Here is a 24,460-nt window from a genome sequence, read left to right as displayed (position 1 = left end):
TATTTTTTAATACAGCCAGACAAGAGAAATTGGAATTTCACACACGTAAGCACAAAACTTCAGAGACAAATCAGCATAATATGCAGCTTGGACTGGGACTAATGCAACAGGCTTCGAAAGGGTTTAACAGCTCTGTATCTCCGTAAGAACAGACAGAGGAGGAAATGAAACACTGTGTATCCGTTGCAAACACATCCCATCTTCCAGTCTGAAAAAAAAAAGCAACTCTAAAAAGGTGGCATATATATATATATATATATATATATATATATATATATATATATATATATATATATATATATGTGTGTGTGTGTGTGTGTGTGTGTGTGTGTGTGTGTGTGTGTGTGTGTGTGTGTGTGACTAACTCACCACTCCAAAGTCAGGTAGCCCCTGAATAAGGATTCTAAGGTTAGAGTTACACTTCAAAAGAATGTCCGACATAAAACCAGTAGAGGTGGTCAGTCCTGGAGAGGTTAAACAATAAAGGTGATTGACTATTTTTTTTTTTTAAAGGGACAGTGAATGCTGGAGACTAGCTCCCATACCAAGGCCTGCATTAGGCAATGCTCGTACTCTCTGCAGTGTCACAAAATCACAGAGCTCTTCCCCAGCATCACTACATTGAAGCATGTCAACACAATTTAAGTGACAAGCACACTAGACACATCTTTTATCTTTAATAAACTGCGGAGTAGTTTGTGGGATTTTACCGTTAATATTCCCAACACACCCATCCTAGAAATGTGACAGTGGTGGTGTCCTATCTGACCAGAGGAGGCTGACGGGTTATTTTGACAAAATATTTTGCTGATGGATGACAAGATAAAATTGGGTTCACAGACATTAGCATGGTGAAGAGCCTTAGTAGCCACTGGCTGCACTGTGAAGGTGTCTCCTATTTCCCCTGTCTAGTGTCCTTCACATTCTCCTCTCCTCTCCCTGCAATGTGCTCCGTGCACACTCAAGTTCATGTTCCGAATTTTAATCCATGGTTCCACACACACCCTACCTCTATAGCACCAGGGCTGACACTTCACACAGAGGGAGAGAGAAAGACCAGCCTACGGTTCACAGCAATATCCTCTACGTGTGTGTGTGTGTGTGTTTTGGTGCCTGTGTACGTGCATACCAGAACACATTGTTCTACATTGTAGATTAACAGTGAAGACATCAAAACGATGAAATAACACATATGGATTCATGTAGTAACCAAAAAAAGTGTTAAATATGGATTTTATATTTGAGATTCTTCAAAGTAGCCACCCTTCACCTTGATGACAGCTTTGCACAGTCTTGGCATGCTCTCAACCAGCCTCATTAGGTAGTCACCTGGAATGCATTTCAATTAACAGGTGTTCCTTGTTAAAAGTTCATTTGTGGCTACTTTGAAGAATCTCAATCGATATTTTGATTTGTTTAACAATTTTTTGGTTACTACATGATTCCATATGTGTTATTTCATAGTATTGATGTCTTCACTATTATTCTACAATGTAAAAAATAGTAAAAAATAAAGAAAAACCCTGGAATGAGTAGGTGTGTCCAATCTTTTGTCTGGTACTGTCGATAGAGTAGGAGCACTAGCGACGAAAGCTTGAGCACATTGATAGCTCCGAGATGTCGGTGTGAGAGTAGCAGGCTAGAGGCATGAATTTCCTTTTTTGGGTGGAGGGGATTATAGAAGCTCCGCAAGGAGAGAACAGAACAAAAGTCAGTGCTCAGCACACAGTGTTCCTGTGGCAAAGGAGAGACGGGAACAGCCCAGTGGAGGAGATTAGTCCACCCCGGGCCATACAGACCCTCATACTGTACTGTACACAGCGCCTGTGAAGAGCAGGAAACTAGAAGTGGTTCTAGAATGGAATTTAGAATCTGGGTTTTAGAATCTAGACTCTGGAATTTAGAATCTGGCATTTAGAATCTAGACTCTGGAATTTAGAGTGAACTGAAGAAACTATGAAAGTGTTTGTCATTATCATCATTATGTAGATTACCAAACAGGGCACCTATACTGCATGTAGAAGAGGTATGCGAAAACTAGTATTTCCCCTTAGCTCAAATGAAGCACTGCCATGGGTGTCAGATAAGCAGCATGGTTTGATAGGGTGTCTGGGATTCAGATGAGGACACACACACACACACGCAGAGGAGTCTGGCTGATCTTATCTGAATGTAATTACGCCATGACGACATCACATGGGCGAAATGATCACATTCTGTTAATCTCCCTGTTCATTTGTAATTTTATATTTCAAATGGAAACCTTGGGTTTTTCCTATTAAAATATCTGTTTAATCAAATTGAATCTGAAAACAAGAGGGGAGGATAAGTAAGTGAAGTGCAGGAGAGGACAGCCAGTGGGTGTGTGGAGGAGTAGCGGACTACTACTGGAGGCGAGTAGGCAGTCCTGGAGCTATAAGCTATTCCAACAATAAGGGTTGCTTAGTGTGTTTTAAACAGTATTTGTTTACAACTGAATGGAACCGCAGGCCTTTTGATCTCAGCAATCGTGGAATACTGAATTAGACCTCGTACATTTAAGTACAAGGTCTAATTGATACGGCTAAACCACAGAGCAGAAACGTGACGGCAGCGGGGGCTTCACTAATACAGTGACCGTCACAATTGGAAAATAGCATGTAGCACGACCTTTGCAGCGATGCAATAGTACATTCCTTCTGGTCTTTTTCATATAACCATTTCATTTGATCATTGTTTATGCCTTATTTATATATCTATACTTCTTTGCTTTGGATGGATGCACATGCATCGGTTGGGCCAAATGCTACACTGAAAGCGTTGGTTGGGCCGAGAGCGAGTCCCACCACAAGCCAGATCTGAGACGCTTGTTAGAATGGAAAAACAGGCCAAAAGAATGCAGACGATTCTCCATCTTGGAGGCAACGGTTTTGAGCCTCATTAAGATTTCTTACAGATTAGTCCAAGACTTTGAAGTAAAACAGGTGGTTTCAGTTTTGACAAGCTGTTTTTCAGCCTCAAATTATTACAGCAGGCAGGCGAGCCTTGGAAAGCCTTGCCTAACCACAACACACAGAGAGAGAGAGAGAAAAGCTGCTTGGCTTGGGGTCATTTGAAATATAAATGTTTATTTCCCATCATCGTACTGAAATATGCCCAATGAGTAGAACAGGGGTGTCAAACTCATTCCATGCAGAGCCGAGAGTCTGCCGCTTTTTGGTTTCTCCTTTCAATTTGTGTCCAATGAAGACCGATACAACCAAGTGAGGGGAGTTCCGAACCCATCGGTCACCTTAATTCAATCAATCAAACACAAGAGAGGAGCAAAAAACCTGCAGACCCTCAGCCCTCTGTGGAATGAGTTTGATACATATGGGCTAGAGAGATTGGTAGCTACAGAAGTGATGTAAGTGGTTCACTAAGCGAAGAGCCTTATGCACCTCACTCGCAACATGCTCGATGTGCAGCTCAATTTTAGGCAGCAATTGGAATGGGGTTTAGAGTAACGCTCCCCGAGAACTCTGCGGTTACCTTGGAAACGGCTCCTTTGAATTCATTTCCCTGAAAAAGATGACTCCAAATTCCATCTAGCAGCTCTGTTCTCCTTTCCCTTATAAGCTGCAGGCAGACAGGCAGTCAGAATCAGGGGCTATGGTTTTAAACTAGTTGCCCCAACCCAACCCATTTTTCCTTTCCCTCTGAACCAAAGAGTTGTGGGTTTTCATCCCCAACAAAGGGACTTTCACCATCCAGCAGGACGTAGGGTGATTTCTGATTATTTACGTAAAAGGAGTACAAGAACAAAACAGTTATATTAATACGTTGCAGATGTTAGCTACTGTGACGACCCTCCCACTGTCTGCCGAATTCTCTCTCTTTACGCTTGTTTTCCTTAATAGGATGACGGTGGGCGGAGCCGGGAGGGTCGTCAGCGAAATGTGTGTTCCGGGGATAAATACACCTTTCCCCCCATTCATTGAGGAGCCTTCTCTCCACACAGACATACTATTTTTGGTTGTGGCATTTTGTGGCTTGTTTGTTTTGGCACCTCTCATTATCACCATCTTTGTACGCAACCACTCTCTTACACTACTGATTACTGACTACCCACACACAGCATTGTTAAATTGTATATAGTTTACATTTCGTTAATAAACATATTTTTGTTATTCCGTTATCTGCACGTTGTCTCCCTCTTTGTTAAGGGCTACGAGCTGGTTCGTGACACTACTTTGCAAAACTGTACGTCGTCCAAGTTTTGGTTATAAACACCAACTACTGACAATGTTTTCAGAGAGGCCATGGAAGTGGAGACTCAACATGGAAAATGAGAACATGGAAAATGGACATTGGAAAATGAGACTCAACATCTCAGATTACCAACTGACTTGTCTACGGTATTAAATCTGGTTCTTATGCTATTACTCCAGGTGACTAGCCAGTGTTTCAGGAGGTTATCTGTTGGTCTTAAAACATGCAAAGCTCACTGATCTACAGACACTTATTTTTCAGGAATGGATTTCTGAGACAGGAAATAACTCTGTTGCATTTTGACCTGACTTTGAACTCAATTTGACTTACTGGCCAGTGCCCCACCAGCCTAGTAAAGAAAACAGTTAATGCTGCCGTTTCATTACTGCTTGGAGCTTTAGTTTTCCAGGTCAAAGGTTACTGAGGGAGTGGCTGGCACTTTTGATGCAGCAACACATAAAAGGGGTATTATGTCAGATTGATCACCACTTCTATTGCATGCAATCACACCTCCTCTGTATTTACTGGGGCGGGACTACATACTGTAAGGGAATATCAAAGCACTTCTACAGCCAAATATATGGCATGTAATGGTATCTCCTGAACTCCCCAGCAACCCCAGTCTACACAGCTCTGACTCACAGTGAGCTCCAAACGCTTTTGGACAGTGACCCCCTTTCTTTCTCTTTGTCATTTTGGCTCTGTACTCCAGCACTTTGGATTTGAAACGATACATTGACTATTGGGTTAAAGGGCAGACTGTCAGCTTTAATTTGGAGGGTATTTTCATCCATATCGGGTGAACCTTTTAGAAATGACAGCACTTTTTGTACCTAGTACCCCCCATTTTAGGGGACCAAAAGTATTGGTACAAATTCACTTACGTTTATTAAAGTAGTCTAAAGTTTAGTATTTGGTCCCATATTCATAGCACGCAACAACTACATCAAGCTTGTGACTCTACAAATGTGTTGGATACATTTTCTGTTTCAGATTATTCTGTGCCCAATAGAAATTAATTTGAGTCACTTTTATTGTCAATAAGAATAGAATGTTTCGAAACACTTCTACATTCATGTGGATGCTACCATGATTACGGATAGTCCTGAATGAATCGTGAATAATGACGAGTGAGAAAGTAAGACGCACAAATATCATACCGCCAAGACATGCTAACCTTTTACCATTACAATAATAGGGGAGGTTAGCATTTTAGGGGGGTATGATATGTACGTCTAACTTTCTCAGGATTATCCATAATCATGGTAGCATCCACATTAACGTAGAAGTGTTTCGAAACACATTGTATTCTTATTTACAATGAAAGTGACTCCAAGGGCCTCCTGAGTAGCACGGTGGTCTAGCTGTGCCACTAGAGATTCTGGGTGCGAGTCCAGGCTCTGTCGTCCAGGCTATGTGCACAATTGGCCCAACGTTGTCCGGGTTAGGGGAGGGTTTGGCCGGCACTCAGTAATTGTACAGTGCCTTGCGAAAGTATTCGGCCCCCTTGAACTTTGCGACCTTTTGCCACATTTCAGGCTTCAAACATAAAGATATAAAACTGTATTTTTTTGTGAAGAATCAACAACAAGTGGGACACAATCATGAAGTGGAACGACATTTATTGGATATTTCAAACTTTTTTAACAAATCAAAAACTGAAAAATTGGGCGTGCAAAATTATTCAGCCCCTTTACTTTCAGTGCAGCAAACTCTCTCCAGAAGTTCAGTGAGGATCTCTGAATGATCCAATGTTGACCTAAATGACTAATGATGATAAATACAATCCACCTGTGTGTAATCAAGTCTCCGTATAAATGCACCTGCACTGTGATAGTCTCAGAGGTCCGTTAAAAGCGCAGAGAGCATCATGAAGAACAAGGAACACACCAGGCAGGTCCGAGATACTGTTGTGAAGAAGTTTAAAGCCGGATTTGGATACAAAAAGATTTCCCAAGCTTTAAACATCCCATGGAGCACTGTGCAAGCGATAATATTGAAATGGAAGGAGTATCAGACCACTGCAAATCTACCAAGACCTGGCCGTCCCTCTAAACTTTCAGCTCATACAAGGAGAAGACTGATCAGAGATGCAGCCAAGAGGCCCATGATCACTCTGGATGAACTGCAGAGATCTACAGCTGAGGTGGGAGACTCTGTCCATAGGACAACAATCACTCGTATATTGCACAAATCTGGCCTTTATGGAAGAGTGGCAAGAAGAAAGCCATTTCTTAAAGATATCTTAAAGATATCCATAAAAAGTGTTGTTTAAAGTTTGCCACAAGCCACCTGGGAGACACACCAAACATGTGGAAGAAGGTGCTCTGGTCAGATGAAACCAAAATTGAACTTTTTGGCAACAATGCAAAACGTTATGTTTGGCGTAAAAGCAACACAGCTGAACACACCATCCCCACTGTCAAACATGGTGGTGGCAGCATCATGGTTTGGGCCTGCTTTTCTTCAGCAGGGACAGGGAAGATGGTTAAAATTGATGGGAAGATGGTTAAAATTGATGGGAAGATGGATGGAGCCAAATACATGACCATTCTGGGAGAGAACCTGATGGAGTCTGCAAAAGACCTGAGACTGGGATGGAGATTTGTCTTCCAACAAGACAATGATCCAAAACATAAAGCAAAATCTACAATGGAATGGTTCAAAAATAAACATATCCAGGTGTTAGAATGGCCTTGTCAAAGTCCAGACCTGAATCCAATCGAGAATCTGTGGAAAGAACTGAAAACTGCTGTTCACAAATGCTCTCCATCCAACCTCACTGAGCTCGAGCTGTTTTGCACGCACAATTTTTCAGTTTTTGATTTGTTAAAAAAGTTTGAAATATCCAATAAATGTCGTTCCACTTCATGATTGTGTCCCACTTGTTGTTGATTCTTCACAAAAAAATACAGTTTTATATCTTTATGTTTGAAGCCTGAAATGTGGCAAAAGGTCGCAAAGTTCAAGGGGGCCGAATACTTTCGCAAGGCACTGTATCATTTCAAATCCAAAGTGCTGGAGTACAGAGTAAAAAACAATTATTTTAGAGCTCACTGTACCTGGTAGGATTCATCACAACATACCGTACTCCTACTTACCAACCAAAAGTAGGTGACCCATTCCAAAAGAATAGGACCTACTGTAACACGCCTAAAATAAACCAAATGGCAGGAATTAAGGAAAGCAAACCTGGGTGGGTGAAACTATCAAGTGTAGATGACCCCTCCCCAAAAAGGGGGGAAATAAATCCAAAATAGGGTTCCTAAGTGGGAATTCCCGACAAGTCATGCTGCCTTTTTCCTCAGGTGCACCAACTTACTCGTCATATTTGATATGGTACGTGACATCCTCCTTCTCTTTGTCTGTGGCAGTAGAGTCTGTTTGAGAGGTGGAGGACGCAGTCCCTGGCCCACTGTCCGAGTTTAACATTGAATAATTATTTCCATTACTATTGTCCGTGGAGGAGGAGGGGTGGCTTTGGCCTTGGCCCGGCTCGGCCTCCAGCTTGCCATTAGTCCTTTTGCTAGGCCTGCCAACCTTCCCCGCTGTAGGAGCTTTGCTGTTCTGACCCTTTGGGGTTCGTGCCACCTTGTCAATGCAGGCTTCAAACCAGGCACCGATGCTTATGTCTCTGCAGTCCACCAACTCATTTATCTGGGAGATAAGAAAAAATGTAATAGTTTAGCTTTTAAACATTCATAAAAACACACATATTATTCTTTATCATTTTAAGAGTACACCTGGCTTCAGTATTAATGAAAGCAGGCGTCTGGATAACTAAATGTATGCTGCATCAAAGAAAAATAACAAAGACATATTGGACATTTCAAAAAAAAAAAAAGAAATAGACCTCTGCAATTACTTCTAAAATACGCATAAAAAAAAAGGTTTACTATTGTTGACAAGCATTTGTTTACAATGGAATACAAAGTGGCTGACAAAAAAAACGTCAGTGGACCACTGGAAGCAACAAAATGAGAAAAACATTTAAATGTGAAATTGGGTTAGCCTAGTTATTGGTGTTTAGCTATCAATTCTCAAACTAGCCTCTGTTTATTTAAAGGCCCAGTGCAGTCAAATATATATTTCCAATTGTGAACAATTATGATAATGTCCTTTTAGTGTAAGAGAGGTTTGAAAAGACCGCCTGAAACTTCTGCCTGTTTTGGTGGGATGGAGCTATGGCCGCCCGGTGAAATCATCAGGCGTTAAATTAGTTAATAGACCAATAAGAAGAGAGTTCCAAACCTCTCTGCAAATCACAGCTGCATTGGTCCTTTAATGATGGAAGAAGAGCAAAGCACACAACTGAGACAGGCTGAGTTTGGCCTTGCCCCTCCCTGTCCGAGGCGTGGGCCTAGCAATGTTGATATTACAATGTGAATCATGGCTAAAGAAATTGAGATTTGCAGAAGCAGTGAGCTCTATACCCTTCATTTAAGTTAATGGTTGCAGTTCCAGAGTATTATTGATACCATGTGCCACTATTTTTTTAAGCAGTCCTTGTGGGCCTTTGGAGATGACACCGCTTTCACTATCTGTCTCCCCTGGAGCTAATGACATAACCACATGAAACAGCAGTCTGAATGAAGCATCTGATTCTCATCCAGATGTAAAGTGAGGAACCAAAACACGCTTCTCCAGACTGTGGGTTTTGTAGACCTCACTGGTTCTTCGTGGCCCATTCCTCCATGCAGGTTTCCTCTAGAGCAGTGATGTTTTGGGGCTGTTGCTGGGCAACACGGACTTTCAACTCCCTCCAAAGAAGTTCTATGGGGTTGAGATCTGGAGACTGGCTAGGTCACTCCAGGACCTCGAAATGCTTCTTACGAAGCCATTCCTTCATTGCCCGGGCGGTGTGTTTGGGATCATTGTCATGCTGAAAGACCCAGCCACGTTTAATCTTCAATGCCCTTGCTGATGGAAGGAGGTTTTCACTCAAAATCTCACGATACATGGCCCCATTCATTCTTTCCTTTACACGGATCAGTCGTCCTGGTCCCTTTGCAGAAAAACAGCCCCAAAGCATGATGTTTCCACACCCATGCTTCACAGTAGGTACAGTGCCTTGCGAAAGTATTCGGCCCCCTTGAACTTTGTGACCTTTTGCCACATTTCAGGCTTCAAACATAAAGATATAAAACTGTATTTTTTTGTGAAGAATCAACAACAAGTGGGACACAATCATGAAGTGGAACGACATTTATTGGATATTTCAAACTTTTTTAACAAATCAAAAACTGAAAAATTGGGCGTGCAAAATTATTCAGCCCCTTTACTTTCAGTGCAGCAAACTCTCTCCAGAAGTTCAGTGAGGATCTCTGAATGATCCAATGTTGACCTAAATGACTAATGATGATAAATACAATCCACCTGTGTGTAATCAAGTCTCCGTATAAATGCACCTGCACTGTGATAGTCTCAGAGGTCCGTTAAAAGCGCAGAGAGCATCATGAAGAACAAGGAACACACCAGGCAGGTCCGAGATACTGTTGTGAAGAAGTTTAAAGCCGGATTTGGATACAAAAAGATTTCCCAAGCTTTAAACATCCCAAGGAGCACTGTGCAAGCGATAATATTGAAATGGAAGGAGTATCAGACCACTGCAAATCTACCAAGACCTGGCCGTCCCGCAAACTTTCAGCTCATACAAGGAGAAGACTGATCAGAGATGCAGCCAAGAGGCCCATGATCACTCTGGATGAACTGCAGAGATCTACAGCTGAGGTGGGAGACTCTGTCCATAGGACAACAATCACTCGTATATTGCACAAATCTGGCCTTTATGGAAGAGTGGCAAGAAGAAAGCCATTTCTTAAAGATATCCATAAAAAGTGTTGTTTAAAGTTTGCCACAAGCCACCTGGGAGACACCAAACATGTGGAAGAAGGTGCTCTGGTCAGATGAAACCAAAATTGAACTTTTTGGCAACAATGCAAAACGTTATGTTTGGCGTAAAAGCAACACAGCTCATCACCCTGAACACACCATCACCACTGTCAAACATGGTGGTGGCAGCATCATGGTTTGGGCCTGCTTTTCTTCAGCAGGGACAGGGAAGATGGTTAAAATTGATGGGAAGATGGATGGAGCCAAATACAGGACCATTCTGGAAGAAAACCTGATGGAGTCTGCAAAAGATCTGAGACTGGGACGGAGATTTGACTTCCAACAAGACAATGATCCAAAACATAAAGCAAAATCTACAATGGAATGGTTCAAAAATAAACATATCCAGGTGTTAGAATGGCCAAGTCAAAGTCCAGACCTGAATCCAATCGAGAATCTGTGGAAAGAACTGAAAACTGCTGTTCACAAATGCTCTCCATCCAACCTCACTGAGCTCGAGCTGTTTTGCAAGGAGGAATGGGAAAAAATTTCAGTCTCTCGATGTGCAAAACTGATAGAGACATACCCCAAGCGACTTACAGCTGTAATCGCAGCAAAAGGTGGCGCTACAAAGTATTAACTTAAGGGGGCTGAATAATTTTGCACGCCCAATTTTTCAGTTTTTGATTTGTTAAAAAAGTTTGAAATATCCAATAAATGTCGTTCCACTTCCTGATTGTGTCCCACTTGTTGTTGATTCTTCACAAAAAAATACAGTTTTATATCTTTATGTTTGAAGCCTGAAATGTGGCAAAAGGTCGCAAAGTTCAAGGGGGCCGAATACTTTTGCAAGGCACTGTATGGTGTTCTTTGGATGCAACTCAGCATTCTTTGTCCTCCAAACACGACGAGTTCAGTTTTTACCAAAAAGTTATATTTTGGTTTCATCTGACCATATGACATTCTCCCAATCTTCTTCTGGATCATCCAAATGTTCTCTAGCCAACTTCAGACGGGCCTGGACATATACTGGCTTAAGCAGGGGGACACGTCTGGCACTGCAGGATTTGAGTCCCTGGCGGCGTAGTGTGTTACTGATGGTAGGCTTTGTTACTTTGGTCCCAGCTCTCTGCAGGCCATTCACTAGGTCCCCCCGTGTGGTTCTGGGATTTTTGCTCACCGTTCTTGTGATCATTTTGACCCCACGGGGTGAGATCTTGCGTGGAGCGCCAGATCGAGGGAGATTATCAGTGGTCTTGTATGTCTTCCATTTCCTAATAATTGCTCCCACAGTTGATTTCTTCAAACCAAGCTGCTTACCAGTCTTCCCAGCCTGGTGCAGGTCTACAATTTTGTTTCTGGTGTCCTTTGACAGCTCTTTGGTCTTGGCCATAGTGGAAGTTGGAGTGTGACTGTTTGAGGTTGTGGACAGGTGTCTTTTATACTGATAACAAGTTCAAACAGGTGCCATTAATACAGGTAACAGGTGGAGGACAGAGGAGCCTCTTAAAGAAGAAGTTACAGGTCTGTGAGAGCCAAAAATCTTGCTTGTTTGTAGGTGACCAAATACTTATTTTCCACCATAATTTGCAAATAAATTCATTAAATCCTACAATGTGATTTTCTGGATTTTTTTCTCATTTTGTCTGTCATAGTTGAAATGTACCTATGATGAAAATCACAGGCCTCATCTTTTTGTGGGAGAACTTGCACAATTGGTGGCTGACTAAATACTTTTTTGGTATGTGTATGTGTGATCCTTGCATAAATTTAACCCACAACTGAGTCACACAGGGCCAGTCATCACCTTGATGGTAGATGGCTAGCACAGGCTTTTCATTGAGCCAAGAGACTGTTACTGTCCATGTTCCAGCCAATATCATTTACAGCCACTGTGGTTCACCAGCAGCAGGCCAGCATGCCTTTTCTCAGGGTTAAGTTCTGCGCATGTGTCTCTTGGCTTGGGTCTGCTTGGCATCCTTAGCCCCAGCTCCCCTGCAGCTTGGCTACGGTGTTAACTGTTACGAGGACGTCTATCAAAACGCATCAGCCTTGCCACTTACTGCAACGGAGTATAAAAAAATGAAATTACCAAGAAAAATCTTAGCAACCGTTTGTTGCGTGGCAATAAAAAGTTTCCCCATTTCAAATGTCTGATTCATTGGGGAGATTAAACGTGTCGCAACATGGTTACCATGAGGCGAACGTTCAGAGCTCCAGTACAGACATAATTCAACAGGGAAATTTAAGTAAATGGCCCAAATTCAAACTCTTCTCAGAGTAGGAGTGCTGACGTAGGAACAAGTCCCCCCCTGCCCATATCGTATTCATTATGATCTAAAAGGCTAAACTTATCCTAGAAATCAGCACTCTTACTCTGAGAGGCTTTGTGAATACGGGCCCAGAAGAAGAACAACCTCCACTGAATGTCTGTTAGCGTCACCCTAGAGTAGAGACACAGGATCAGGTCTGTCATGCATGTTCACAGACCGTTTCCCTGACGACTGGCACTAAAAGGAGATGTCGCCTCCAGCGAGGGATCTAACCAGGGCGACAGGGGGTGGAGAGGTGAAGGGCAACATGACCGTGCCAGACACACACGCACAAAACAAGATAGCCAGCCAGCCAGCCAGTTAGAGAAGGCCAAAATGTCACCCACACCACTGGACCTGCTACAGTAGCGAAACACTCCAGCGCCTGTTGTCTGTATCCACTGGTGACTATGGCAATCGAACACAGAATGCTGAGGGAGTGAGAGGCAGATGCCAATTCAAACTACCACAGGCATGTGGGTCCAAAAACCACAATGCAAATAAGAGGTAGTGTGCCAGTGCCATCAAGGAAACGAACGACGAAACAAACGTCAGTATCTCCTAAATTGTGAAACTAACCAAGCTGGACTAGAGGACAGAAAGTAGGGGTTTGAAACCTTTCAAGACACAAGTATACTGTTGGGGAGAGTTGAATCCTTAGGGGTCGTATCCTCTGGTTCATACAGTGCCTTGCGAAAGTATTCGGCCCCCTTGAACTTTGCGACCTTTTGCCACATTTCAGGCTTCAAACATAAAGATATAAAACTGTATTTTTTTGTGAAGAATCAACAACAAGTGGGACACAATCATGAAGTGGAACGACATTTATTGGATATTTTCAAACTTTTTTAACAAATCAAAAACTGAAAAATTGGGCGTGCAAAATTATTCAGCCCCCTTAAGTTAATACTTTGTAGCGCCACCTTTTGCTGCGATTACAGCTGTAAGTCGCTTGGGGTATGTCTATCAGTTTTGCACATCGAGAGACTGACATTTTTTCCCATTCCTCCTTGCAAAACAGCTCGAGCTCAGTGAGGTTGGATGGAGAGCATTTGTGAACAGCAGTTTTCAGTTCTTTCCACAGATTCTCGATTGGATTCAGGTCTGGACTTTGACAAGGCCATTCTAACACCTGGATATGTTTATTTTTGAACCATTCCATTGTAGATTTTGCTTTATGTTTTGGATCATTGTCTTGTTGGAAGACAAATCTCCGTCCCGGTCTCAGGTCTTTTGCAGACTCCATCAGGTTTTCTTCCAGAATGGTCCTGTATTTGGCTCCATCCATCTTCCCATCAATTTTAACCATCTTCCCTGTCCCTGCTGAAGAAAAGCAGGCCCAAACCATGATGCTGCCACCACCATGTTTGACAGTGGGGATGGTGTGTTCAGGGTGATGAGCTGTGTTGCTTTTACGCCAAACATAACGTTTTGCATTGTTGCCAAAAAAGTTCAATTTTGGTTTCATCTGACCAGAGCACCTTCTTCCACATGTTTGGTGTGTCTCCCAGGTGGCTTGTGGCAAACTTTAAACAACACTTTTTATGGATATCTTTAAGAAATGGCTTTCTTCTTGCCACTCTTCCATAAAGGCCAGATTTGTGCAATATACAACTGATTGTTGTCCTATGGACAGAGTCTCCCACCTCAGCTGTAGATCTCTGCAGTTCATCCAGAGTGATCATGGGCCTCTTGGCTGCATCTCTGATCAGTCTTCTCCTTGTATGAGCTGAAAGTTTAGAGGGACGGCCAGGTCTTGGTAGATTTGCAGTGGTCTGATACTCCTTCCATTTCAATATTATCGCTTGCACAGTGCTCCTTGGGATGTTTAAAGCTTGGGAAATCTTTTGTATCCAAATCCGGCTTTAAACTTCTTCACAACAGTATCTCGGACCTGCCTGGTGTGTTCCTTGTTCTTCATGATGCTCTCTGCGCTTTTAACGGACCTCTGAGACTATCACAGTGCAGGTGCATTTATACGGAGACTTGATTACACACAGGTGGATTGTATTTATCATCATTAGTCATTTAGGTCAACATTGGATCATTCAGAGATCCTCACTGAACTTCTGGAGAGAGTTTGCTGCACTGAAAGTAAAGGGGCTGAATAATTTTGCACGCCCAATTTTTCAGTTTTTGATTTGTTAAAAAAGTTTGAAATATCCAATAAATGTCGTTCCACTTCATGATTGTGTCCCACTTGTTGTTGATTCTTCACAAAAAAATAAAGTTTTATATCTTTATGTTTGAAGCCTGAAATGTGGCAAAAGGTCGCAAAGTTCAAGGGGGCCGAATACTTTCGCAAGGCACTGTATCCGGCTCAAAAGGACCATTATTGAATGAACATAATATTATATAATCTCATACACAAACCACAACCTGAGAGAAAATGGTACCACAGACCAGCAAGTTCTTTCTCTCACCTTGAACACCCCAATGCCGGCGTCTATGAGGAAGGGACGTGTAGAGGTTGATGGCTGGTTGTCGAGCTTCTCCAGCAGTGCTGGTGGAGTAGAAGACTTGGCCCTGTTGTTATTGGGATCACTGGTGTTACTGGTACTGGTGGTACTGCTGTTACTGGTGGTTGTGTTGTTGTTGACTGTGGTGAGGGTAGGGATGGGTTTGGGGGCCACTATGGTAGGCTTGGATGGGGAGGGTGTGGTAGCTGCACCAGCCGTGGTGTTGGGGGAGGTGGGAGGCAGAGCTGTACTACTGGACATGGGCATGGTGTCACAGTCCTTCGGGGTGACAGGGGGTGCAATGGGCGGGACGAGGGGGCTGTCGGGAGCGTCCCCTGCCTGAGAACGGATTAGCAGCTGGACGATGTCGTTCAGTCCCACGTTGTAGTCATACAGCGTGTGGCCATCTTCCATCTGAAAAATATTGACACACAAATGGATCTGTTAGTAAGGCAGACATTTTGTCTGTGTTTTGCTTGAGGTGGGTAAAACAGCTGTGTGACAGTCAAACAGCGTATGGCCATCTTGCATCTGAAAAATCAAACACACGGATCTGTTCGGCAGCCATTTTGGTGTTAGTTTTTTCTTTTTGGGAAGGGGGGGGGGGGGGGGTGTTCTCTTCTCAGGCACTGGCAGACATCTGCTCAATATTAAAATGAACAGCATAGCATCGCCGTCAGAAGCATATATCGAGCCGGAGCTGGTTGTCAAGCGCAAACGAAGAGCTCGGCAAAAAGACAGAATTCCACAGTTCTTCAGAAGGGTGAGGAGGGACAATGAGTTGATGCTCAACACCATTCGGAATAAAAGCTAAAAGCTACGGGGAAATAAACAAACATTCATTCCTGAACAAAACGACAAATCTCTGCCTTCCACTGCGTTTTTTTCCCCCTCAAATAAATAAATAAAATATTAAATCTGGAGGGGGGGGCACACTACCTAAGTCGCTATGGCAACCAATAAAGAAGCCCCCCCGTCCCCCCCGTCCATATCGACAAACTCCCTCCCCACAATCTCGGTCTGTCTTTCAGATGGTGGTGTGGCGCATTTCCGCAGTCATGGGTTTGTGTCAGAAAATGGCTCCACTTCTGAGAGTGAGAGACTCCTCACGTTAAGAAACATTGCATCTCTGGCTGCCTCATTACTTGCCACGTGTTTAAGTTACTGTATCTCTTGTTATAGCCTACTTCCATGAAAATGTTATGGTATAATGGTGAGCAAACAGCTAGCTGTGTCCCAATGGATCTATGTAGCTTTGTCTCATCAGAGCAGAAGCGAGCGAGGTAGCCAGTGACCAGACCATTTCCCATCCTCCATTGTGTTGGAGAAATAAGCATGGCCACTCGCTCCTCTCCTTGGTTACTTATTGAGGCATAAAAGGAGAAACGAGAGTGGAGGCGCTCCAGACTGGCTTGTGACAGAGCGCAATCTCCCGTCCTCTAACCTCCCTTATTTAATAATCTCATGAAATTTAGAACAGAGCAGGCCGCCCGTGATCGCCACAAACACTCTGGTCACCTGTCTGTGTGCGTCCATGTCTGTCTGTCTGCCTCCCATGTGGAGTAAACTGCATAGCACAGAAATATAATTACTACCATCACAGAACATTGACTTCAAATGGTAATGTCCGTTCTAGTAATTATATTTCTATGGTAGACTAGACACCATCATGGAGAAGGGACACCAGGCAGGCTGCGGCACACCGACTAGAATTAATCTATTGTGTCGGGAAAAGCCTATTTTATTTCATGCATGGTATCCCATAACACAGCGTACATTAGCCACGTTTGGCCTTTAACTGGAGAGTCAATTACGATTTGCATAATCTCCCTCTTCAACAAGACATTTTATAGGCTCCTTAGGGCTTAGGCAATAACAATAATTACACTCAAAACCCAGGTCCAGTTAGTACCCATGATATCCGATGTTATAACGCTTCTACAAATTTGGGGTTTATCTATGGTCAAGGGATGGTAAAACATTTGGGGTTTATCTATGGTCAAGGGATGGTAAAACATTTGGGGTTTATCTATGGTCAAGGGATGGTAAAACATTTGGGGTTTATCTATGGTCAAGGGATGGTAAAACATTTGGGGCGATTGGATGTCTTCCATCCAGTCCATTTGAAAAGTTATGGTTGGGCGATTCTGTGTAAAAGTCGACCTGAGCGTTCATTTCCAAATGAAACCATTATCCTTAAGGTCTATGTGTTGGACTTCAAGCTTTATTTGAAAAGTTTAATTTCATGAATTTTGACAATTTACAGAGTAGGTGGCCAAGGCTTTTCAGTCAATCATATTTCATGGCTTTTAGAAAGGGCTCACAAAGCTTGTTTTTCCACTCACAGCTGTTCCCAGTATTAGTTACGAAGATGATATGTTAATGAAGCAATACTACGTTTTGTTTGCGTATTCTACAGTCCTGTAAAATGTAGGAGGTTGACTGGGAAAAAAAGGGGGGGGGGGGGTCATAAAACATGCACCTTATCTTGAAACTTTTAGGAAACTAAAGGTTTTGTATGGTCTAGAATTGGTTCTGCTCTTTTCATTGTCAGTATCCTCTTTCAGCGTTTATGATATCCGTACCATCCATAACAGTTGTGGATGTGATGGATATTGATGTATCATATCTTGGCTTCAGAAGCTTGTGCATTCACCACGTGTGATTGCTCTGGGACGTACGTATTCTTCTGAATTTTACTGAATCAATTGTTGACATCTAGAAAACGGATTCTAGATTCTCTTGGAAAATATATGCCAAAATGCATTTCTCATACAAGCGATTCCTCTCACAAATCCGGACCCCCAAAAAAAAGACCGTGATTTTGGAGATTTTCACAACATGTAATCCATAGCATGGTCCTTTGGAAGGATTGTTGACACACATATATATATATATATACACATATACACATACACATACATACATATATATCAAAAAGCATAATTGAGAAACAATAAATCAAAGTTGGCATTAGTATTACATTTTGGCACATTTTTAAATACTTTGTTGAACATAAAATACTCTACGGGCATATCAAAGTTCCACAGTGGGATGTAAATGTCATCGTCAATAACAACATTAGGAATGTGCAATGAAACCTCAGTCATCGGCAAGACTAAGGAGGAAAAGAAACACTAATGGAAAAATATTTTGAAAGCATGGTCAAAAGATCGACCACGTGGTGGCAGTGGCACAACCACTGTGTGTGTGTGTTTGTCTGCGTTAGTGCACGCATGTACATTTAGGCGCGTGTGTGTTCATGCGCATGTTATTATTTGGTTGTTAGATCACCAGTACCACCTCTCCTCAGTCAAACTAATTTCTTTGTTTATCCGAGGTGACGTCTGACAAGTCAGCCAGACTGTCTTTAAAAAGCTCATTGCTAAATCATTACAAGCACGTCATTCAGACATTGACACACACAAACTAAAAATAAAAAAAACAGCAGGAGATGTGCTTTGCTTACGCACTGGCAAGGTCACAACATATTCTGAATACGTAATAATTAAAACAGCTACTTTTGTATTTGAACAAGGTAATTGCTGGACGGATCCTGTTCATTACGATACAGAATAGAAACCTAATCTACTCCAGGTGGAGGGGAGGGCAACACTACATCACCAGGCCGAACCTGGAAAAGTCTATTCGATACTATCCCGGCTGACAGGTATGCTTTGGCATCTAGCCCATCAATGATTTAACGCAACAGAGAAAAGTACTCTGTATACGCAATTAAAATGACAGAACATTTCTATTATAACCATTGAACTTTTGTGGTGGTTATCATCTCTGCCTTCCAATTAAGTGAATTGGACCACCTGAGATTTCTAATCAGAATTTGGAAAGGTGTTTCTGAGTAAGTGCCAAGCCTTTCAAAAAGAATCGGTACGCGACCTGTGCTTCCGAAATGCACTTGGTGCATTCGTGTGTACGTACGTACGTGTGGCGTTTGTGTGTATTTTTGTAAGCGAGTCAGGGCTGGTGTATGTGTGACTATTCATTTCACTAACACAACAAAGGTGCAAAACCAAATCAGTCAGTGGGGCTGGTGGTCAGATACTAGTCTGCAGTCAGAGCCTGGCAGGGAGAAGGGAACTCTGGGATAGGGCAGGAAACGCCCAACACACACTGCTCAACCAGACAGTGAGCTCCACTCCCTACCCCTCCCCCCACCACCCAAACCACCCCTCGCCTCCCGCCCGCTAGACCGCCAATAGGAAAAAAATAGGTCACGTTTCTAATCAAGAGCGAACACCCCCCAAGCAGCCCAAAACACTGACATGGAACTCGCTGTCTAGCCTATACCCAACTCTATTGCTTTATTTATTCATCGATACAGAACACACACATTTTTTTTTAGACCTTAAAACAGATTCCTTTCTTCATCTCTAGTAATTATATGGATAGAAAGAAGTTGGCTGAAATAGACTCGGCTTGCTCTCCTCTTCCCCTAAACCTTGTTTCTTTCTAGCCGTCGTGTTCGTAAAGCAGGACCCTGCGTTTTTTGACAAGCCGGTCTGGTAGAGTGAAAAAGAAAGCACTTCCATTTTCCTCGCTTTACCAAGAACAACTGACACTCAGTTCCTGTAGCTAGCTGATATTCAAATTAAGTAAAACACAGGCTTCACTGAAAGTAAAACATCACCACTGAAGGAACCGTAAACAAAATAACTAGACTGAGCTGACACGGTGATAACTAGCCTAAATCCAAATCCACATGCAGGGATACGAACATAAAATGGCTAAACTGGGACTAGATATTTTTCCAATCAGATCAACTCTGAAAAAGATCTGATATGAAAAGTTGTGATGTAATTGGTCAAAAGACCAATTACGTCAAAAGACCAATTAGTGGGGAAAAAAATATCAGAATTGGGCTCTCTGTGTAAATGTAGCCTTTGTGGCATTGATCTACCTCAAGTACCACTGCTTAACTTGGCAATCAGTCATGTACTGTTAACTCTGCAGACTCTGGTATGTTCACCTGACTTCTAGAAAATCCCTGTTTCTTTCCATTGGAGGTGCGGACATCCCACCGGATGTGATGCAGCCCAGAAGCATGGTGGATCCCTGTTGCAGAGGGCATGTGGCAAGCGTTTGGTGAGAGCAAATAGCTACTAAAAAGGTTGTAAGATGAACGGTTGAAGAAAATGGGACACCCTGCTTCCTGGGCCCTTTTTTTGTTTATTTAATTCGTTACGTTTTAATCTTGCATGTTTTTTTAAAAGTAACTTCTTTGATACAACTGAAAATAACTAAATCAACAATATGTGAATGGAGAATGGGTTGAGTCTTGAGTTCAGTTATAGAAAAAACCATGCCTTTAAATAAAAAAATTGAAAACTGGTCCTTTGTTGTCTGTCTCTACTTCACGCTGCCTGCGCAGCACGGATCCAAAATAAAAATCGGTCACTTTTCCACCACGTGAAACACACAGTCCCTTTCTTAACTCAGAAAGGACACCAACTTCCATTAGCGTAACTGGATTCAAGTGCCCTCAGCCGTGTCAGACAACAGGCTCCAAACCTTCAAGCCCAACCCTAAACTGGAGAGCGGGGCATCTGTACACATGGCTGACTGCAGCACACACACACTATCTTAGTCCCACATAAGCAAAGACCCAAGAACGCAACCAACCAGCTCTCTTACAGAGCCATATTGCCTCTCATATACAGAGCCATATTGCCTCTCATATACAGAGCCATATTGCCTCTCATATACAGAGCCATATTGCCTCTCATATACAGAGCCATATTGCCTCTCATATACAGAGCCATATTGCCTCTCATATACAGAGCCATATTGCCTCTCATATACAGAGCCATATTGCCTCTCATATACAGAGCCATATTGCCTCTCATATACAGAGCCATATTGCCTCTCATATACAGAGCCATATTGCCTCTCATATACAGAGCCATATTGCCTCTCATATACAGAGCCATATTGCCTCTCATATACAGAGCCATATTGCCTCTCATATACAGAGCCATATTGCCTCTCATATACAGAGCCATATTGCCTCTCATATACAGAGCCATATTGCCTCTCATATACAGAGCCATATTGCCTCTCATATACAGAGCCATATTGCCTCTCATATACAGAGCAATAACAAGACGATTGAACGAATGCCCTGGTTTTCCCCAACTAAGAAAAAAAGTGTCAATGCTTATCAGCCCGTGTAATGTTGAAAATGTGTGCGTATTAAAAACAGTTCTTAATCTGTCTTTTTTTCACATTTAGGAGCATTTCTAAACATGCCATCAGTGCAAGTGGCTTTCTTTGAAACAAATTTTATGTGAAATATTAACCCTGAGAGACGCTCACTCGCCAATAGAGGCAGCACAATTCAAAAACTAGCCAATCACAAGTCTCAGAGTAGATGTTTAGCGGACGAGGGTCTGCTTAGTAGAGTGTTCTGTTTTTGTGTGTGACAAGACGGTATGCTCAGGATCTAAAAGAGAAAGGCAGGGACTGTGCTCTTGGAAAGGGAGAATCTGTGACCGACTATAGGCAGGTAGAGATCCGTTCACAGACTTAATTAAGAGACTGTTACAAGACCTCTGCGGCTCTCTAACATTGACAGTCATTCAAACGCAAGGGCATAGTACACGTGCTTTGAACTAGGGCTAGGACGACGCCATTTTGAAATTGAATGAGTCTCCTCTGGCTCCTGGCAACAGTCTTAATAGTGTGACGGTAGTCGGTACTGCGCGTGGTTCATTCTTCACATTACTTCACACGTGTAAATCCCCCACCCACCCTGCCTGCTATCCTGAGGCAGAGGAAATACAAAGATTACTACAGTACATACTCACAACAGTACATTACTCTACACTACTACAGTACTACACAATAGCAGCACTGAAAACCGAAGGTCTTGTATAACAAACCTTAAAAACAGAATCCAGTGTGTATCTCATAAACGAGGCCTAAAATCAAATGATAGTCGGAAAACAACACTCAGTATGGAAAAGAGAGAAGAGAAAAGCATATTGTTTCCTTAGAAACAGCCAGCCATGCATACCATACATCACAAGGTGATGAAAACGTAGGTAGGCTGCCAACTGAAGCAAATCGAACGCAGGTCTTTTGTTTAAATTCACATTAAAATGGAATACGCTTAGTTGCTTGATCCCCACAAAAAAAAAATGAAAAAAAGCTTGCCGTGGCTCCGTCCCATGTTTCCTCTCAAAAGAGAGCACATGGGAATTCCTCATTCAAAAATTCAAAATGGCTGACACATCATGCTGTACTGCACATTATACAGCAATGAACAACATCCCCGAAATTGGAATCCCTCCCAAAGCATGGATGTGTAAACACAAAACCACTTAAATCCTTAATGTAGTGTCAGATATCCAGCAAAACAAGAACAAGCCATTTATTTTCAATAGCAGTCATGATTCTCCTTTAGTTTTTTATTTTATTTACAGGGCCTAGGATTTAAGAATGGCTAAAGTGCCTTCAGAGGAATCCATTTATATGGTAAGTTAAATAACTGGATTAAAAAAAGGATGGTGTGAAGCATATTAAATTATGATAATAGAAAAAGCAGTATTTTCTTTATGAGGTGCATGTTGAGTCATTATTCCAGATGTAATATTCCCCACACACTGTCTGTCCCAAATGGCACCATATTCCCTACATATTGCCTATGGGCCCTGGTCAAAAGTAGTGCTTTTTGGAAAAGGTTGCTATTTGGGACATACACAGAGGCACAGTGGTCAGACAATTAACCCCCACACACACCCACAAAGGATTGAATGACCGTCACAGGGGCACGGCAGCATTTCCATCTCCAACCCAATCACCATTGTCTTTCTTAACGGATGGCATTTTGAGTCATTATACTTGGCTCAAACACTGGATAGAAAGGATACAAGGTGGGTGTATGCATATTCTGCTAACACTCTGGTCGCCAGTCCTCTGGTCGCCAGTCCTCACTACTAGACTGGAAACAGGGCCCTAAAAAAAAAAAGTACAGAGCATTCTAGCATATTACCTTCACAAACACCGAAATGATGACAAGGCATTATACGAAGTCGCAGAAAAGACAATGTTGTAATGACTGATCAATGTCATATTGTAAAATATGTAATGTTGCTGATCAATGTCAAATCTCACTTGGAGAGATTTAAAAAATAAAAAAAATCTCACATTCAATGACAATTGTCTCTGAATCTACTAGGTCAGCTTCTAGAATCCCCAGGAGTGTTAGCATTGTTCAACACGGTCCAGCAGAATTCGTATCTATCAACCATGTTTTGCATGTAACCTACATGCAGAATATGGGGAAACAAAGTCACCGAGCAAAGAGCACTTCCACAGTAGCCGCTACCTAACCACTATTCACGATGTAGTGACGTTGAGTTTGTGTCAAACCACCAGGGCGCGGGTGTAAACACTGCACTTCACGTCAAGGCACGTGGAGCAACGCATCCTGAACTAAACAAATGAATAATACAAATCACATGAACATCAAAAGGCCATGACGACAGTCATCAAGAGACCACATATTTTGGAAAACGTAGAATCCTGTTCGCAATGCATCTAGATGATCTCGAACTGGTCATGGGGGTCTGAATAAGGTTGTAATAACGGAATGCCTTCCTGACATGTGGATAACACTGGAAAATCTGAAAAAAAGATCACGAAGAATATGCCTTTTCTCAGCTGTCTAGCTCAACTGTTGGCTACTACATTGATACATTGTTGTATGCATCTTGGAAAACAGGCCTATTGAAAACTGCAACATTGTAGACACAGAATGCATGGGGACAATGACAGCATATGAATATGGCACCACAGTCCGTCCTCTCAGCTCTTGCGCAAGAACTGTTGGCGAATTCCCTTCAAAACAGGAAGCTCCAGTGCTATGTACAACGTTAACAGCCTAGCACCTAATCCTGCACCGTAAACACACAACAAACGACTGTTAGGATGACCATATGTGACAGATAGCATCTACCTGTTTGCCCCGATAGAATAACCGTTGTTGTTGGGGGTTTACATTGAAGATATCCTTGATTTTCAGTCTCAGATACTCAATTTTGGTCAGCCTGGAAAGATCCTCAATGGTTCGTGTCTCCTTTCCGTCTATGGTCCGAATCTGAATCCACATCGTTCCACCGCCCGATAGCCAACCAAAAAATGTTACAGAAATCTGATCACAACAAATACGGGGCCTTTGGGGGAAGGGGGATACAAGTGAAAATGTTCAGCGCTCCATTGCCTTTTTCTCTGCAGGGGAGAATGATTTTTGCAGGATGTGTCTCTCACATGGGTCACCGCGCCAAGCAAATCTCGCGAAATAAAATTATGTACAATTTGCAGTTAAAGGCGCAGGACCCTTTTTTTGTGGGCAGTACAATGAATAAACGAATACAAGGGATGAAAGAAAGTATCTCACCGTTTCCAGAATGTGCAATGTAAGCAGTGGACATTCTACAAATCTATATAAAATGTAGAACTTCAATGTCAAATTAAAGCCTTTACTGACTTGCATTGTAAAGAGCTAGCCATTGCTCTAATGCTTAATAAATAGACGAAAGTTTTTTTTTTTTTATCTAAGAATATTTCTTTCAAAACAGATGGGATTAAAAAAGGGAAAAAGTGCAG

At 42.4% G+C, this 24,460-nt stretch overlaps 1 protein-coding gene across 3 annotated transcripts in view; it reads right to left on the bottom strand.

Moving 5' to 3' along the window:
• uhrf2 (ubiquitin like with PHD and ring finger domains 2) overlaps positions 1-24,244 on the bottom strand; it is a 49,129-nt gene extending 24,885 nt beyond the window's left edge. The window contains exons 1-3 of one of the 3 annotated variants that reach the window (XM_036977691.2): positions 23,811-24,244; positions 14,798-15,247; positions 7,553-7,887 (exon numbers count right to left, since the gene is read on the bottom strand). In XM_036977691.2, the coding sequence (XP_036833586.2) occupies positions 7,553-7,887; positions 14,798-15,247; positions 23,811-23,963 (938 nt within the window). In that variant the 5' untranslated portion in view covers positions 23,964-24,244. Of the gene's footprint in view, positions 1-7,552; positions 7,888-14,797; positions 15,248-21,732; positions 21,878-22,591; positions 22,712-23,810 lie in introns of those variants that run through there. The other 2 variants (XM_090235043.1, XM_090235042.1) reach the window with 2 other exon arrangements.
• Between the last annotated feature and the right edge of the window lie 216 nt (positions 24,245-24,460).

The sequence above is a fragment of the Oncorhynchus mykiss genome, chromosome 5, assembly GCF_057628025.1.
Source record: "Oncorhynchus mykiss isolate SJ-2025 chromosome 5, ASM5762802v1, whole genome shotgun sequence".
In the NCBI taxonomy this organism is placed as follows: Eukaryota; Metazoa; Chordata; class Actinopteri; order Salmoniformes; family Salmonidae; genus Oncorhynchus; species Oncorhynchus mykiss.
The sequence above is the reverse complement of the archived record's forward strand: the minus strand, read 5'-3'. Positions and strand labels throughout refer to the sequence as shown.